A 20,031-nucleotide genomic window follows, 5' to 3' on the forward strand; every position below is an offset into this window, starting at 1 on the left:
TGACCCCGGTTTTGAGCGAGTCTGTCTCGGTCCCGGGCTCTTATCCCTCATCGGGGGCCTGCCTTTCAAGCCATGGAAAGAGCTTTGGCCTCTGCTTCATCTCAGATGCCTCCTGTGTTACCAGAGTCTCTCCCTATGACTTCAGGCCTTTCGGTTCAACCGCCAACCTCGACCCCTGGACAGCGAGCCCCAAGGTCTCAAATCAGCAACTGCAGGGATCACCTCTTCAGATAATTCCCACTGAAGACCCATCTTGGAAGAGATCATGTAAGAGGAAACACCTTGATTCTCCCGAGTAAACCATCACAGAGGGCATGGATTTTGATGAAGGGGGGAGGGTTCCCCATGGTCACCCCCAGAAGACCTCTCCTTCAGAGACATTCTTGAGATCTTGAAACAGAGGGGCGATTGGAAGCCCAAAGACCCTTCCTCTGAGGAATTGGTGTACTTGCAGGCTTTTGGTGCTCATCAGTCTACCTCCTGGGCCTGCTGACTGCCTAATTAAGCTGATCGCTCAGTGGGCTTGCAAGGTTTCTAATTCTGTAGAACCTGTACCCTGGAGACCTGACAAGATTCTTTCTGCTCCTAAGGACCATCCACTTTGGGCAAAGGGCTTAGTAGGTGATGTCATGATGTAGTGGCCACCACCAAGAAAGAACTAGCAGAGGAAAGTTGTATTGTACACCCCTCCCCCAACTGAGAGTGCAGGGCGGCGGACAGGTTTGGAAAGCGGGTCCTCTACCTTCTCGATCAGGTTTTTGAAGTCTAGTAAAATGTGCCAAAAAATTCAGAGGGATCTGGTCAAGGAGCTGTCAGACACCCTGGCAGGGGCATTCGCTGAGGGGGTCCAAGAAAAAGTGGCCTCCCAGTTAGCTACCCTGGAGCGTATTTAAAATTCGTCCATGAGGCTCATTGCATATGCAGCCGAGGGGACAACCAGGTCAGCAGGTTCAGGTGTCATTTGGGCGACAATGCTTGGATGGGCCTGTGTGAGTTTGCGGAACCTTTCAAGTCTTCCTTTGTCACTGTTCCCTTTGACTGATCCTCTTTGCTTAGACCCATAGTTAAGGAAACTCTGTCCAGCTGTCAAAAGATTGGAAAGATTCTGTCTGCTGTGGACCTACGTTTTTCCAGTGCTTAACGATCCTACTCCAGGAATCCAAGGCATGTTAAGATGTTCAAAAAGTCCCAGAAGCCTTTCCAGGACACGTGTGGTACGGACTCACCTCTGGGCAGATGAGGGAGTTGTAATAGGAGAAGCCATCTTAGAGGCATGAGTGGTCCACTGAATCAGGGTTCCAGAGACTCGTTCTCTGGTCAACCCTACAAGCACTCCTGAAAGGGGGGCCAGTTGCTTACCTCTGGAGGCAGTCGGGGAATGACTTTCCTAGCACCCAAATGCCTGGCGACACACAATCATCAATTCTTGGGTGCTAATGATCATTTCCAGAGGTTACCTCATCCTTTTCACTCTCTCTGAGAACCCCAGCAGAACTCCCAGACGTTCTACTCAGTCAGAGGATCAAGCAGCATTAGAGATACAAAAGCTGCTAGAGAAAGAGTCCTAAGAAGTCCCACCAGACCATTTGGGATTCGGGTTTTACTCAAGATTCTTTTTAGTACCCAAGAAAACGGGACTGGAGACCAATTTTGATCTTGGTATTCTGAACAAATTTGTCCAACAGTCAAAATTCCAGATGTTCACAGTTCAGTCAGTTCTTCTCTTCTTGGAGGAAAATGATTGGATGTGCTCCATCAACTTTCAAGATGTGTATTGCTACATAAAGATGGACAAATGCTCAAGAAAGCTTCTCTTCTGGCTAGGAGCCAGTCATTACCAATTCAGAGTGCTGCCCTTTTGTCTCACTACATTCCCCAGGGTGTTCACCAAGTTCATGGCAGCGGTCACAGCACATTTGAAGTTGCACGGATTCCACGTGTTTCCTTACCTAGACAACTGGCTCCTCACTGCTTCCAGACATCTATTAGTACAAGCTACGGACTTTATTCTGGGACAGTCAAGACAATTGGGTATCACAGTCAGTCTTGTGAAGTCTCATCTAATCCCGTCTCAGGATATGGAATTCATCAGGGCTTGTCTCAATACCCTTCTTGTGTGACATCTCTTCCCCTTTACAGGTTGCACAAAATACAATCGCAGGTTCGCCCTCTCCTTTGCTCAAATACAAAATTCCAGCTTAACAGATTCTGCAGGCATCGGGCTCCATGGCAGCAGCGATCACATTAGTTCCAATGGCGAGATTTCACATAGCCTAGTACCTACCTCAGCCCAAGGGCCTACGTAAGCCTAGCCAACAAGGTTCCCTGGCTTATGCCACCCAAGAACATTTATTTTCCTGTGCCACTGTCGAGCAGAGAGACAGAAGTGATCCCCGGGTGTATTTCCTATTTCCCATCCACTCATCAAGATTTTTCTTGGAAGAGTGCTGATGAAGAACTTTGCTTGACATAGATGGGTAGCCTATTCCAGATTATGGGAAGTCTCTGGGACAGGAATCTATCCCTCCAGCATGTCCTGTTTATTGTGGTGACAAGGTTTAGGTCCCTAGAGTGTGTAGCTCGGAGGGATTGGGATTTCTTAGGTGTAGCATGTCTACAGCTCTGGGTTTGACACAGCTTTATATGTTAGGCAGAGATCACCTCGGAGTAGGCGATATGCTACGGAGTAAAGCTGGAGTTTTTTTGAGATTGTCAGTGTAGGGCATCTGTTTTGAGGCCAGTAATCCTCTTTGTGAGGTACTACTTTGGCCTTTCCAGCTGCTGCAGATGTCTTGTGAGATGCATTCCAAAAGGGGCATTGTACTCTATAATGGGTCCGAGTGTCGAGTAGAAGGGAACAATGACCCCCCTTTTTTTTTTTTTTTTTTCTGGATGAGAACCCTTTTATGATGAGATGTGCCACATAGGACTTCCTGACTACTGTAGCGATGTGACTATCAAAGGAGAGACTACTGTCTACATGAGACTTCTCCAATGGCTACTTGCAAACCAATGGTCTATTTTAACCCATCCCTTGAATCATTTTGGTCTTCATATTCACCCATTGCAAAAAAGACTTGACCTAGTGGATGCAATCTGAGGGGAGTCTTCTAGGCTTCTCCTTTGTCCCTCCACAGCTCAAATCCATAGTGACCACAGATGGTTCCCAGATGGGGTGGGTGGGGGCATTATCTTGGGAAGACAGTCCAAGGCATGTGGTCCCCCTCAGAGGCCAATCTGCATATCAACATTCTAGAGCTAAGGGCAGTGCTCCGGGAAGATAGCTATTCAGTCGGACAGCATGTCCGTGGTCTGGTACATCAACAAACAGGGGGGAATCCAAGTCCTTTCCACTGTGTCAAGAAGCCCTTCAAGTGTGGCAATGGGCCACATCTTCCAACCACTTTCTGATAGCAACGCACATCCCTGGGAGTTCCAACATGATTGTGGACAAACTGAGCAGATGCATCCTCAAGCCTCAACTCCAAAGTAGAGAAGATCTTTTGTCACTGGGGCTAGCCTTGCTACGACCAGTTTGCCTCACCTCTGAACAACAAGTGCAGTAGCTACTTTGCCCTAATTCCCCCTCAGGGGAAGACACCCAGACAGTGCCTTTCTCCACAATTGGCCCTCTGGTCTCCTTTATGCTTTTGCTCCCTTCCCTCCGTTCCCTCTTTCTCAAAGCAGCTTGGTTGAGAAGCAAAGTGGGCTTTCCTCATTGCACCTTTGGCCTTGACAGATATGGTTTCCCTTCCTCTGGCCTCATCTGCTTCACAACCTATGAATTCTGGACCCAGTTCCAGACCTTCTGTCCCATCCTCCGGGTCTAGTACCCCCCAGTCTACAGACTCAAGCTAACTGCTTGGATGTCCTTCAAGGATGCATCTGCAGTCCTTACAAATGGGTTGTCCTGTCGTCAGGCAGCCCTTCGGTCGGCCGGGTTCCAAAGGCTGGGTCTGGCCTCGGCTGGTGTCGCACTTCACCCGACGTCATAGCTGCAGTTCTTCGGGTATAAAGGCATCAGCCGACGCCATTTTCCTCAGTCTTTCTTGCCGCGTGGCGCCCGAAGCAGAAGCTGTTCGCAAGTGCCGGTCGGTCAGAACCAGAGATTACTACTACCGAATACTTCTACTACTACCGAAGACTTAAGTACCCCGTTGGGGACTCTTTCTTGCCTCAGCCGATGTCAGAAAAAGTGAATAACTGTTTAACTTGTGGGAAACAAATACCTCATAAAGATTTCCACTCTTACTGCTTACCTTGTTTAGGCCCAGACCACGACGTAGCAGCTTGTCTAGCCTGTGCATCTTTTAACCAACGGACGCTTAGACGTCTGTCGGAATTTGCTGAGGAGTTTTTCGGCTCCGCTTTTGCTTACATTATGCCGTCGGATCCTCCGACTACGCAAATTTCTAAAAAGCGCAAGGAAAAGGACCGACACTCGCGGTCCGCGGTTTCGGCCGAAACCGCGGTTAAGCCAACCACAAGTGTCTCTGTTTCGGCTGAAACCGAGCTCTCGGTTCTTCCTTCAGCCGAAAGCTTACCTCCTACCGAGGCCTCATCCAACCTGGTTGAATCGGCTACTGAAATCCCACCTGCTCTTGCAGGTTCCCAGGATTTATCTGATACTATCCCCTTGGATATTTCAACCCCTGCACGTGGAGCTGCTAGGCCACCTGCAACCATGTCGATTAAGGCCTTTACCAGGGCTAAAGCAGCTAAATCTGCCAAAACTGTGCCTGCTAAGTCCCCCTCTCACAGGCCTAGCTCTAGTTCACAAATGCTTACTCTAGCAGAGGATCTCATTTCTTTGATCCGGGGATCCCAACCTCACCCAGACAGGGCCTCTCACCCACCTCCAGAGAAGAGGCCTAGAGCAGAGCCCCTTGAGCCAGTTTCTACAGATGACTCCTCTGATGATTCAGATAATTCAAACCCTCCAGAGGGCCCTTTCTCCCCTTATGAAGACTCTGATGCTGAAGAGTCCATTCCTTCTGCCTCTCCGCCTGAGGAATTTTCCTTTGGGGAAACCTTGCATGCTATGAGGGAACAATTTCAGTGGCAGGGCCAGGATTTTTCAGACTCTAGAAAAAGGCTTAGAACCTTTCTGCATTTACCACAGCATAGGCCTTTAGCCATCCCTCCAGTTCTTACTGTTGTGGATGATGCATTTAATGATGCTTGTACTGCTCCTGATTCACTTCCTCCGGCCCCTGCTAAGCCCGATAGGTACTACAGGGTTCCGGACACACATTATCATTTGTATAAGGCTCCTTTTGCAGATCCCAAAACTATCTCCCAGGGACCTAAGGCTGTAGCAGCTACCTCTGCCAAAACCCTCCCTCTGAAAGGGAATCCAGGGCCTTAAAGAGATGGGGTAAAAAAGTTTACACTTCTGCTACTCTTTCAGCTAGGGCCTTGAACTGTCAATTCCACATGATCCAGTATCAAGAATTTATGTTAGACCAGTTAACTAAAAAGCTGTCCTCGGATGAACCATTAGACAAAAAATCTGTTCAGGAAATGGTACATAACATTCAGCAGGTCAGTAACCATTCCTTAAAATGCGGCTATGATGCACTGGAGGCTTCCTTTAGATCAGCCATGACTGGCACAGTGATCAGAAGACATGCATGGTTAAAAGAGCAGGCCTTACCAGATCATGTTAAATCAAAGCTACTAGATGCTCCCATAGACAAGATCAATTTGTTTGGCTCTCCTGCACAACAGGTGCTGAAGAAGATGGAAGAGAAGGCAAAATCTGTCCAGACAGTCAAAGATTTCTTACAGGTCCAACCTCCAAGGTTTAGCAGGAATTGGCCCTCCAAGAATTGGTCCTTTCCAGACACCTCCAGAGCTCAGAGAGGCAGGAATAGGCGCTCAAGGGGCAGGGGTCAATCCAGAGGTGCCTACAGGGGACGTCAGTGGCAGGCTAACAACCAGCGAGGTACAGCCACAGATACAGCCACCACCACTACTACAGGACAATCACAGTGACTTGGCTCTAGCACCGCCTACCAGGGAACAACTAGAAGCACCCTTAGGCAGGAAGCTAGCCTTATTTTCAGTAAACTGGCATTACATCACAGGAGACAAGTGGATTTTGCAGACAATAGACCAAGGTTACAGGTTTCACTTCCATACTCTACCAAGGAAGAGAGGAATGCCAAACCTACCTCCAAATCAAAAGGCAGAAGCTCTAAAGCAAATAACTCGCTTACTAAGGATGAGAGCTGTAGAAAAGGTACCATCTATGGAGCAAGGACAAGGATTTTACTCCAGGCTCTTCCTGGTACCAAGAAAAGAAAACCAATGGAGACCTATTCTCGACCTGTCCGCTTTAAACACATACCTCATTGTCCCAAAATTCAAAATGCTGACCCTGCAGCAGCTTCTTCCCATGTTGGGCAAGGAGTCTTGGCTGGTAACTCTAAATCTCAAGGAGGCATACCTGCACGTCCCCATACGACCAGATTGCAGAAGATACCTCAGATTTCTTGCAGGATCAGAGCATTATCAATTCTCAGCATTGCCCTTTGGCTTATCTACTGCGCCTAGAGTGTTCACGAAATGCCTGGCATCAGTAATTGCTCATTGCAGGCTTCAGGGAATTCAAATCTACCCTTACCTGGACGACTGCCTGGTACAAGCGGACAACAAGAACAAACTAGCAGAAGACTTGAAAAGGGTCATTTATCTACTGCAAGCCCTGGGATACACAGTTAATATAAAAAAGTAAAGGCTGATACCATCCCAAAGGATAACCTTTTTGGGTGCAGAGCTGGACACATCAAAACAAAGGGCATTCCTAACAGTAGAAAAACAGGAGCAACTCCCTCTCTACTTCTTGGCATTAACAAAACAGAACCAGCTAACAGCAAGAAAAGTCCTGCAAGCCTTGGGTTTCATGGCATCCTGCATAATATTGGTTCCACATGCCAGACTGCATATGAGAAAGTTACAGTGGTACCTAAGGAATTTATGGTCTCAGCACAAGCACAGCCTAGAACCCCAAATTCCAATAATCCCATGCCTGAAGCAAGAATTCAAATGGTGGGCTCAGGCCTGTCAATCAAACAAAGGACTGCCCTTCCACAGCACTCAACCAAGCCAGACCATCACAACGGACGCCTCAGACCTCGGTTGGGGGGCGCACATGCTGGACAAATGCATACAAGGCTTATGGACTCAAGACCAGCTGCACCTACACATAAATCAAAAGGAAATGCTGGCAGTAAAACTGGCAATTCAGACATTCAGACCATTTCTTCGACAAGGTCAACTGTTGATAAGGACAGACAACACCACAGTTATGTTGTACATCAACAAACAGGGAGGCACACATTCGTACTCTCTATGCCGGATGGCAATGGACCTCTGGAATGTGGCCCTGAGCTTCAACATTCAGTTACAAGCAATTTTTGTGCCAGGAAAAGAAAACATACTAGCAGACATACTAAGCAGAACCACCACGGATGCCCATGAATGGATGCTGCATCCGGACATATTCAAAACCATTACAAGAAAATGGGGACTACCAGAAATAGACTTATTTGCATCCCCACGCAATCACCAACTGAAGAAATTCTGCACAAGGACGTACCACCCACTTGCTTGGAAAGTGGACTCCCTATCTTTCAGTTGGAAAAACCTGACCGCATATGCATTCCCACCACTTCCTTTGATGCACAAGGTGCTACTGAAGATCAAAGAAGACCGTCCAAGGATCATCCTGATAGCTCCAGACTGGCCAAGGCAACATTGGTACCCATTACTGAGGAGCATGTCTCGGGAACAAATATGGCCTCTACCCCTGGTTCCCTTACTGTTAACACAGAACAACTACAGCACCCTGCATCCAAACCTGAAAACACTGCAGCTGACTGCCTGGAACATTGCATAAGACCAAATAACCCAAGTTTATCCCAAAGGGTTAAAGACCTTATCTTGGAGGCCCGCAGACCCTCAACAAGAAAAAATTATTCAGCAAAATGGAAAAGCTATCACATTTGGAGTACTGCAAAAGGAGAAAATGTGTCACTGGTAAACATAGCCAACATCCTGGAATACTTGGCAGAGCTCTTCCACAACGGCCTGTCCTATTCTTCCATTAAGATTCATGCATCAGCTATTTCAGCAGAATACAACTTGGATCCTCCAGTCTTCTCAAATCCTCTGCTCAGGCAGTTTCTGAGAGGAATTAAAAATGTAAAACCACCTAGGAAGCCAGCATTGCCAGCATGGGACTTGAACTTTGTGCTAGAAAAGTTGACACTCCCTCCTTTCGAACCAGCAGCAACAGCAGAATTACAATACTTATCATGGAAAACTGCTTTCCTGCTTGCAATCACTTCAGCAAGAAGGGTATCTGAGCTACAGGCATTAATGTCAGTACAGCACTTCCTGATCTTCCATCAAGATAGAGTGTCCATGAGAACAAATCCTACCTTTATGCCAAAGGTGGTCTCCAGGGTATCTTTAAACCAAGCTATCCACCTACCTACATTCTTCCCCAACCCACAGAACAGGGGAGAAAGACTGTTGCATACCTTGGATGTACATAGACAATTACGTTATTACCTGGACAGGACCAAGGGCAATAGAAAAACTGACCAGCTACTGGTAGCATATGCAACAGGAATGGAAGGAAAAGCAATTTCAAAACAGACAATCTCTAAGTGGATAGGAAATTGCATTAGATTTTGTTACTCCTACCATGGAAAGAAAACTCCAGAAAACATCAGGCCTCACTCTACAAGGGCTACAGCCACTACCACAGCTTTTCTACGAGGAGTGGCTACCAAAGACATTTTAGAGGCTGCTACTTGGAGCTCCGTGCATACATTTGCCAAGCATTATAATTTACCTTTATACTCCAGATCCCGAGCAGGATTTGCCACTGCTGTTTTGCAAGGGATCTTAACTACACCATAATCTTATTTCTCCTCCTCCCCCAGTTTGGCTATGGTATTCTACCCATTTGTAAGGACTGCAGATGCATCCTTGAAGGACATAGTACAGTTTTGTACCTACCATAAATGTAGATGTCCGATAGGCATGCATCTGCAGTCAGGATTACCCACCCTCCTTCCCCTCTGTGGTACTCCTACGGTATTTGCCCATCTTGTAGCTAGCTGGGCGAATCTATTATGGTGTATTTGTTTGTATATATGTACATACATGCTTATTTTTTGTTTGCTCTCTACTATTTGGAACCATTTGCATTTATCCAAATTTAGCCTTCCTAGAGGGCACCTGGCATCTGGGGCAAGAAACACTGAGGAAAATGGCGCCGGCTGATGCCTTTATACCCGAAGAACTGCAGCTATGACGTCGGGTGAAGTGCGACACCAGCCGAGGCCAGACCCAGACTTTGGAATCCGGCCGACCGAAGGGCTGCCTGACGACAGGACAACCCATTTGTAAGGACTGCAGATGCATGCCTATCGGGCATCTACATTTATGGTAGATACAAAACTGTACTTTTCTCCAATTCCTTTAGTTGCCAGGCATAATGAAATTAATTTTCCTGTACAACACATTTTGTTGGCATCCCATAAACCATCCACCAGGAATCTCTACAGTAGTAAATGGAGGAGGTTTTCTATTTGTCCTTTTGCTAATTGTCTGGATCCCTTTTTAACGCCAGTAGAAAAAGCTTTACTCTTTCTGGCTACGATTTTTGATAACCTTAATTGTAGAAGCAGAAGCTCCTTTATTTTAGCAGCCATTTCAGATTTCCTTAACGGTATCTGTGACCACCCTTAAATCTCCCACAGGCTTTGTAGGCTTTTTCTTGAAGGCACAATCGTTTTTAAAGCCCCTTTCAAGGATCTGCTACTGCTGTGGGACTTGGCTATTGTACTACAATCTTTTACGTTACCCCCGTTGAACCTGCAGCTACCTGGGTTTCTTTCTTGGAAAACATTGCTTCTCATAGCTGTTACTTTGGCGAGATGAGTCTCCGAATTATAGGCTCTGTGTTTTAAAGCTCCTTAATTAATTTTTCACAAAGAGATAGTATCACTCAGAACAAACCCGACCTTTCTTCCTAAACTGATTTCGGGGACCAATATTAATAAATCCGTAGACTTGCCTGTATTTTTCCCAAATTTTTCTAATAAAGGCGAATACTGCCTGCACCTTGTGGGTGTGCACAGGCAATTATGTTTCTATCTGGATTGAACTAAACAGCATAGACAGAACAGTTATTTATGTCCCTTGCAAGTGCTATCTAGATGGATAAGGGATTGAATTTCCTTCGTTTACATGAAAGAAACCTTGTCTCCTTAGGCCAGTGAAGGCACATTCTACCAGATGTGTGGCAACTTCAGCTGCTTTTCATTCTAAAGCTTCTATGTCGGATATTTGTGCAGCTGCCACTTGAACTAAGCCACATACTTTTTACTCATTACATATTGGACATGGTCTCCAGGAGGAGCGCCTCCTTTTGTTCTGTGGCTCTTGGGAATATTCTTCCATAGGGCCACCCAGGATATAAGATAGCTGGGGATTCTGTCCCACAAGTCAAGAATAGACTAAGATTGACAACATCAGATAACGAAGTTGTCATACCATAAAGTTCCATCTGTGTTGCTGATCTTCATCTATTCTTGCTTCCCTCCCGCCTGCCCCCACCTTTGGATTTCTGGTGGTGCAACATCCTGTCTTAGGTTTTTATTGTTAGGGATACCTTAGACAAGGTTTTTGACTGGAGCGAGTGTGCCTTCTTCAGTATGATTGCAAACTCTATCTGAGGTAATTTGGAGAGGGGCATTGTGTGTAGACTAGCGGCTCAGTTTTTTGGCTGAATCGAGCTATATATCGGCCCGATTGGTTCTGAGGATAGGAACCATACACCCACAAGTCAAGAATAGATGAAGATCAACAACACAGATGGAATGTTATGGTATAGTGTAATTCACCACCTTTTCTCCAATAAAGTCACAATATTTAAGAGGGACAAAGCTAAAATGTGAGTCAAAGTCTGGGACAGCCCTGAAAATCAGGAAGAGTTTAGAGGTATGGAGGTCTTCTGCTCATATGCACAGTGCACTGTTATCACTGCTGAGGGACTAAATGTATTCCTCCACGAAAACACAATACTGATAACTTGACACACTGCCATTTATAATATACGGTTCTTGCAGCTGTATTTTTCCACATCGGACAGATCCCGATTAATTTGTCAAAGATCAGCGTTCTAGCCCATTAAATGTATTGTTTAACAAATATACATAATCTAATTAAACTTAAGAAAATGTTCCATTTACCAGTGCTACATCCTTCAGGGCACACCTTTTCCAATTAGAGAGATAACTGCAAAGTACTTGTATCTAGATTTCTCTACAAACTGAAAAATTCAACATGCAGAATGCAGGCCATTTACTGGAGACATTACCAGTTCTTAAGCAACTACCTAGTCTTCACAATGTTTTGCCCCCGAATCAAGAAACTTGTACATAAACTAGAAACAAGTTTTTGAGACTGTAAAAGTCAACACTAAGAATTATGTACCACGTCAGGAAGCAAGCCTAACACGTGAACAGGAACCAACTGCCCCTCAAGTATCCCATAATTTATCTGAAAGATGAATACATGTACTGCTGATAATGTTCTGTGATCTGTGAAAGCCCCCTTATGCTTCTTTGGTACTTTTCTTGTTCACTTGCCATTAACTAAGCAACTTAGAATTCTTACAAATCACATCACATCCCCTGCACTGATGCTGCAGCTGTGTTTCATTCCAACCAACAAATAACCACACACTAAGCATCCTCACACGTCTGTTGTTTTGACTTTACTCCGATAATGTAATAGCACTCCTTAAAATGGAGAACATCGATATCTGTGCAGTGACTGAGACCTGGCTCAAGGCTCTAGAGAGCACCCCTGCATTACCAGGCTATAACTCATGCCACACTTTTCGGCCATCTAACCTGGACCAGAACACCAAAGGCGGAGGTATGTCCATATTCATTAAGGATATCCACCTCTCTAGGCTAGTTGCTCAGCATAATGCATCCGAGGTTATGCAACAACTCTGGGCAAAACTGCAATCCAAATTGTAGCTTGCTACAGATTCTCCACACCATGCCGCAGGATTCCCACTCCTTTTCTTGATGCACTGGAAAATATTAGGGTTCAACCAAATGCCCTAATAATGGGCAATTTCAGCTACCCCACCATTAACTGGGAAAACTACCTGTGTACCAACTCCTTCGCTCAACACTTTATAGAATTCATAAATTCCAATGCCCTGGATTAACTTCTCCACACCCCCACCAAAGGCAACAATATCCCAGACCTAGTCATTACCAACATGAGTGACCGGTGTTCCACACTTGAAATAAACTCCTCGTTGGTCAGATCCGACCATAAGCTAATCACCCTAGATATCCACTTCCTGCCCCCACCCACCATTAAGGAAACCATGGTAAAACACTTCTCCAAAGCAAACGTCCTGCTTCTTAAGACAGAAGTGGCTAACTTCATGACACCCATGCAGATGGGCAATACAGTTATGACTGCTGAATCCTACACAAATGCACTTTAAGCACTTGCACGAGTGCATGGATCGTGCTATCCCAAACAGAGCCTAGATGCTATCCTCCAAAAAAAGGAAGCCAATCTGGTGGTCCCCTGCCATAAACAAACTCTACAACAGAAGGAAGAAACTTTTGCAAAAGAGAGTAAAATCCTATGAGTGGAGGAGCTGCCTGGTCAGCCTCAGTAAGAAGCTGAGATCCCTTATAAGATCCTTCAAAGATAACTGCGAAAACAAAATCGGCGCTGATTGTAAGGGCAGTCACAAAACATTCTGTTGCTATGTGAAGAATCTCAATGGCAACACCCAGATCTGCTCTGAGTTACAGTACAATGGCATGAAAATTACAGAACCAACTGATATTGCCAGCATCCTGGCAGATAGGTTCAGTGCTAACTTTACCCCCCTCTCACCCCCTAAAGGGCCCATATCTATACAGGAAGAATGCAAAGTCCCTGTAATCGCATATATGCAGGTAAAAGCTGCACTCTCTAAAACCAGCATCTATGGGGACCGGACAACATCCCAGGCTGTGTTTTACACAAACTTCAAAATGAACTGTTCAATCATAGTCTCACATCAGGCTTTGCGCCCACTGATTGGCACACAGCAACAGTTATCCCATTCCACAAAGGGGGAGCTACCACTGATCCTGGGAGCTATCGCCCTTTAAGCCTGGTCTGCAAGGCCATGGAATGTATCATCATGGAACTCCTAAACAAAGACATTGGTAACCTCCAAACTCTGGGCCCACACAGTTCGGGTTTGTGAAAGGCAAATCATGCCTGCTGAACCTGATCAACTTCTTTGAGGCAGTCACCAAAGATGTAGACGAGGGTAAGGATCTTGACCTCACTAAGGCTTTCAGTATCATCCCCCATTCTGGAATTGTAGCTGAACCCACTAAACTAGGTATAAATCCCTACGTCACAAGATGGGTTGCCAACTGGCTCACTGACGGAACCCACATTGTAAAAGTTGCAGACTCCAATTCTGACTTCAAACCAGTGACAAGTAGAGTACCACAGGGTTCAGTCCTGGGACCTCTCCTGTTTGGTATCTACTTTTCTGAAGTGCAGGCTAACACAGATTGCTTCTGGCTAATGAAGTTCACAGATGACTGCAAACAAGGAGCTATAGTAGAGTCCCCAAATGATGTGGACATCCTACAGAAGGGCCTCACTGAGACGGATGCCTGGTGTCAGAGGCATGGCCTCAAGCTCAATGCCAAAAAGTGCATTGTCATCCCCTTTGGTAAAAACTCTGTACCCATGAACTACCACATAAACTGCAATCTACTTGACGCTGAATGTGTGATGAGACCTTGGGACCCAGGTGGACCGTAGTCTCTCCCCGACTACTGTGGCAATGTGATTATCAAAGAAGTCCTTCTATTTGGCACACCTAATCACAAAAGGGTTCTTATCCAGGAAAAAAAAATCATTGTTCCCATCTACTCTGCACTCATAGACCCATTCTAGAGTACAGCGCCCTTTTTGGAATGTACCTGAAGACATCTGCAGCAGCTGGAAAGACCACAGAAGTACCTCACAAAGAGGATTACTGGCCTCAGATGCCCTACACTGACGTCTCAAACTCTAAGTTTACTCTAGCATATCACCTACTCCAAGGAGATTTCTTCCTAACATATAAAGCTATGTTAAACCCAGAGCTATTGGAGACATGCTACACCTTAAGAAATCCCAATCCCTCCAAGCTACACACTCTAGGGACCTAAACCTTGTTTACCACAATAAACCGGAGAGGCTGGAGGAATAGATTCCTGTCCCAGAGACTTCTATACTATACTCTGGAACAATCTACCTATCTATGTCAAGCAAGTTCCTCATTAGCACTCTTCAAGAAAAGTCTTGAGAGTGTGGGAAATAGGAAATACAACCTGGGGATCACTTCTGTGGCTCTGCTCGACAGGGGCACAGGAAATTAACTTGAGTGGCGTAAGCCAGGGAACCCTGTTGGCTAGGCTGGCTTAGGCCCTTGGGCCGATAGCCTAGTACCTACCTATGAAAAATTCAATGGTAATTACCTTAAAAAATGAGTTAACATGATAAAAGACAAACTCTTGCCGCAGGAAAGCTCTAGGCCAGCTACTGAAGACCACATCTGCAGGTGCGAGAGTTCGACAGGCAGTCAGGCATTGCGTCACAAAGTTGATGTCCTCACGCATGCCTCTGCATGTGGTTGACCTTGCAGGATACACTGGCGATGTGATGACATCAGCCGTACTTTAACATTGTAAATAAAATTAAAGAAATCTGGAATTGAAGGGGCTACATGAAAATTCATGGAACCCCATTATTTTGCGGTTGAGAGGGCTACATGAAAATTCATGGAACCCCATTATTTTGCGGTTGAGAGGTATGTGTGTCGATCATTTTAGCCTTAGATGGACCATCTTTCTGTACTTCAAGGATATTCCTGGTGGATTTGCTGAGATTTTTTCAGTCCTCTTTGAGATGCTGGTGCTTGAATAGTGTCCGATTTGGAACTTCTTAAAAGCGGAACATTTTGAAGTTCAGCCTATTCACTACTTAGACTATAGTGTTCTCCTGAATGCGGCAGTACAAGGGGTTAGTCATGGTGATTGCTTTCTCTGTCTACTGATAGATATATTGGAAATCTTCCTTGTCTGTTTCCTGTGATTCCCCACTTCTTTGAAAAAATGTGGGGAAGGAGCAGCTCTTTTCCTCATCTCCCTTGTGGGTGACAAGGGTATGATTTCAGGTTCTGGCTTTTTGAATAGCATGAAAACTGCCTTGATTCTAATAAGACCCCTACTGATTTTAGGCTTCCAGTATTACATGGTCAAATTGTTTATTAGCCATTGCTGCCTATAGTGACCTTGACAAAGGCAGGATTGTGATCTGGCAGCAGTTGATTTCAGCAACTCCCTTATGGAATGCTGAATCTCCTCCCATTATTGATGAACCCTTTTCGTGGAATTTGAACTTCAGAAATGAGATGACAGGCTTGCCTGTTTGTACCAGTTGGTTCCATAACATTGAAGTTGTGTTTTGGATAATGGTCTTCCTGGTGGCCTTTGCCTCAGTTCTTTGAGCTTCAAGCCATTATGTCTAAGGAACCATGTCTGGTATTTCACAGTTGCTGGGTTTTACTTTGGACACTCATGTGTTTGTCTGAAGGTTTACAAATTATGCCTTATCTAATCCATTCATGTCTTCCATTCTTTATTGGGTAGATGTTTGGAGATGGTGCCCTTCCCAGTTTGGGTGCTCACTTCCAGCTTGGGTCTTACCTGAAGTGGGTGCTTGAGTTTTTGAAGACTGAACAGCTGTTTATCTTCAGTCCACAATGGAAGGCTTGCAGTCACCAACCAACCACTGCTAAGTGGATTGTGATCTTATCTTTTTTTTATCAAACTGTAGGTAACTGTTTTAGTTCATACTATTTTTGAAGGGTCCACCTTGAAATTGTAAGGCTGATTGTGCAGTGTGTGTGGAATTTCAATCACATTTTCAACTGTGATTTGCTGTTACCCTGAGGTGCAGTGAGACCCCAGAGTGGTGTATATATAGAGGCAGGGATGTGTAGAGGGTGAAGCCTCGCAAGGTAGGATGCAGGGAGGCAGAGCAGCCCTGCAAAAATGTAGTTAAAAATGCCAGCTTTAAAAATGTTTGTTTAAAATTCTCATTTATGTAGTTTCAATACTGAGCTTTTTTCACAGGCTCATAATTGAAGTCATTAGGAACGAAGTTATATTGAGTAAAAACATTATCCATGTGTGCAGTGAGCTTCCTTTTAAAAGCTTGTAGATTTTATGAGCATCTAATTTCCTATTGAGGTTTGTTCCATAACTTTGGGAATGTAGCCAGGAATGATGTACTTTTCATTCATTTAGAAAAAGGAATTGTATTAAGGATTGCAAGATTAGTTGGGTCTTTAATTACAATATGCAAAGGCCATCCCTTTAAAGTAAGTAGGAGACAGGAAATTGGTTTGTATATCTCAGTTTAATCATTTAGGATTTATTTACAGAAGAGCTCGGAGAGAATTATTTTGAGGAGGGCGTCTAGATACTTAAATAGTAAGTGATGGTGAAATTCGATGAATGGCAGTACTGTGGATAATTATTCTTTTAAACTAAATGTTGTTGTAGTTGGGTATAGTAACATTTAGAGTAGGAGCTTACAACTGTTCTTTTTCCGTTATTAGTTCTGTGGTTAGGCTTCTAATCTTGTCCTTCACAATGTCCTCTGACGACAATTTAATTGTTGGCGAGTTTAACCCAGTCATTGACCTATCTGGGATGGAGGCTTCCTATTTAAACCAGCATTTTTGTGTGGTGTCTAGTGTCCTACTTGTATCTCTGTCTATTGTGGATAGAACTTTTGTCCATTTTCTTGCCTTGTAAGGAGAGCAGGTGTATACCTGCATTTTACTTTAGTGTGTGTGCATTTTTCAGCATTTCTTGATTTGTTGGACATGGACTTGTTCAGAGATTAGGCTTGCATATCTAGTCACAGAGAAAAATTATGTCATGGAACAAGTACAAGTGTAAAGGACATAATTGTGATTGAAGGCTAAGCCTAGTTATTAACCCACCAAGAAAGTTTTTTTTCTGTTATTATTATGATGGTCATCGTTATTATTATGATTATCATTATTATTGCTTTTTTTCAATGCGTAGCTGAGTAGTGCGACTGGCATCTGGAGACTTGACTTCTTTAAACATGCATCTGGAGACTTGACTTCTTTAAACATAAGGCATACCATGCAGAGACATGTAGTTTGACTAGTGCTTACTGTTGCTCTCATAGCTGATGAGCTGTCCTGTGTACATAACAAGGCTCTGTCTTTCTCTCTGACAGTGTAATATCGTTTTAGTGCCTTGTTTAATGTATTTCTTTAATATACCTGATGTACTGTACTCATGTGGATGTATGTTATGCAAATGTATAACAAGGAGACGTAGTTTAAACAAAACGTAGCCTAAAGCTGCGCTTGTCTGCACCCTCCTAGAGGGAGCAGTTAGTGTAATAGATAACCATAGATGATAATTTGATGTTTTTGTTCTGTTTTAAGTACATTTGTCTGCCCAACGGAGATCATTGCTTTCAGTGACAGAATTGAAGAGTTCAGAGCCATAAATACAGAAGTGGTGGCTTGTTCTGTTGATTCACAGTTCACGCACTTGTCATGGTAAGTATTTGGCACTTGGCATGGTAAGTATTTGAACAAGAAATTATTTTATGAAAAATGAAGTGGTTACTGCGTGTAGCTTTTTATGCTTTACATTTATTCGTGTGAACTGAGGTAGAACCCATGGGCCAAGTAAAGGATGTTGCTTTTTTACTTCATTAAGTGCCGTGTAAGTCTCCTCCAAGGTCCTAGGTTAAGGCAGGTTGTGTAAACGGCAGCCCTCCCCAGTACGTACACACACACACACACACACACACACACACACACACACACACACACACACACACACACACACACCACATCTGCCTACAGGCAGGTGGGCAGTATGTAGGATTGCCAGTTCACCGCAGCATGTGTCTGGGATGTGGGAGAAAATTGATTTGTAAAAATTCATGTGGTCTCCAGGAAGATGTGCACACACTGCACAGAAGGAACATCTGCAAAATAACTGGCACTGTGAATCCATAACTAATAACTGTGCCATGGTTTGTTTTTGACAGCTGTGGTATATAGCTTTTCTCTAGCCTGGTTGCTTCCTTTGCAGTCCAGCTTCTGCTGTTTTTTTCCACCAGTCTCTCCCATCTGTTTTTGCCACCTCCACTTTCATGTACCTTCACAGTTGATATAAGGTACAACTATTTGTGCATCTACTACATACCACTTTCTTTAATTTTGTCTCGAGTTTTTACCAACTATTTATTTTCAGGCCCCTGGTTTGCTGGTTTCGATTGATGAATATTGCAGGCATTTGTCATGTGTCCCATCCATGCTTTCCTGTTTTCATCTCGTATGTCCCAAGATTCTGCTGATGTCCCTACTTGTGAATTCATTTAGCTCTTCAAAATTTGTTGCCTCAGCATGTATTTCACACTAAACTTATGGATACCTTGAAAGTTTCTTTTGTATCTGTTTATCAGCCATGAGTCTTTTGAAATGTCCCTCCATATCACTGTTGCATTATTCATAACTGAAGGGATCTCATGACAAGGATAGCCCAACATCTGGCCAGTATACCAAAGCCTTTAGTACTTGCAGGTGCCGTACTTCACCCTTACAAGGTGTAGGATATAAATTTAACATAAGGACACACACTCAGAACTTCTTTGCCCCCAGTCCTAACACTGTTGTTGAACGTCGGTCTAAACACCTTTTTGCTGTGCTGGTTACCAAACCACATTTCAAATAAGTGCCCCATTGGGGTTTCTCCTTATCTATCTTTTTATTTAGTGCTAGTTAGGTTCATGTCATCCAAGAAAGGAAAGATGTCAGTGTGGGAGGTAAATTCCCCATAAAGACTATCACGACCAGTGTCTCTTCTGTTTGGGTGCTTCCCACGAACATTCAGTGTTCTGTCTGCCAAGCTTTTGTCCCCAAGACCCTATATAGTAGTCTGTCCCTCTTATCTATTTACCTTGAAAACCAATGTCTTAAGCTGTTGGCTCAAGGTGCTAACCCAAGGGTCAGCCGTCAACCCCAAGAAGAAGGCTGGACGTCTCTGTTGGGGCTAGTGAAAGCCCAGAGGATCAGCTGGTGACTGCTTTGGATTCCTTTGCCTGGACCCCTGTCATTGGCAAACATCTGCTACAGACATTGAAGGGGACCTGTGCTGATTATATCAAGGAACTGAGGGAGATTCCACAGATCTTTGAGGAGATCCCTACTATGCTTATTGAGTGTCTGCAAAGGTCTGACCCACCCAGAGTGTTTTGTGAAGATGTCCCACAGAAAAAGAAACTGAAAACCAGACATATTTCCCCTGCAGTTAAGGCTCCCCGATGTGAAGGGCAGGATTTTACTTTGGGATTGTTTATTACTTTAATGGCTTTGAAACCTCCTCAGGGGATGTCTCTGCCTGCCCCCACCACCCCAGTCTTCCACTTCTCTTAGAAGACCTAGTGAATGGGACTGTTTTGATGAGGCTCAGGATTCAGGAAAAGAGTCCTAAGCTTGCTCCTCTCAAATCCCTACCCCCGCCCCCTCCTTGGACTATGACTTGGAGGAAGACTATTCTGTCAGTCCAGATTCCCCTTTTAGATCTCTACTTTGAGGACAGTGTTACCCTTATGATGGAATCCTTAAGTGGGATTGCATTGAAGTCTCTGAGGCCCCTGCTCCCAAGAAACCTGACAGACCTGAATGTGAATTTCTTTATAAATGCCCTTCTGCTGATCCTTCTGTAGTCTCTCTCTTCTGACAAGCCCTCCAAGCTGTTGCCCTCTACTAAGTTGCTTTCTTCAAACGAGGATAGTAGGCCTGTGTAGAGGCTGGGCAAAAAGGTTTGTACTGCTGACACTTTATCTTTT

At 44.6% G+C, this 20,031-nt stretch overlaps 1 protein-coding gene across 1 annotated transcript in view; it reads left to right on the top strand.

Annotated features, from left to right (window-relative positions):
• PRDX4 (peroxiredoxin 4) overlaps positions 1-20,031 on the top strand; it is a 158,238-nt gene that overhangs the window by 42,982 nt on the left and 95,225 nt on the right. Inside the window, exon 3 of the mRNA XM_044072290.1 lies at positions 17,612-17,728. Coding sequence (XP_043928225.1) covers positions 17,612-17,728 — 117 coding nt within the window. The remainder of the gene's footprint in view (positions 1-17,611; positions 17,729-20,031) is intronic.

This window comes from Protopterus annectens, chromosome 5.part0, assembly GCF_019279795.1.
Source record: "Protopterus annectens isolate FY-2018-M chromosome 5.part0, PAN1.0, whole genome shotgun sequence".
Classification (NCBI taxonomy): Eukaryota; Metazoa; Chordata; order Ceratodontiformes; family Protopteridae; genus Protopterus; species Protopterus annectens.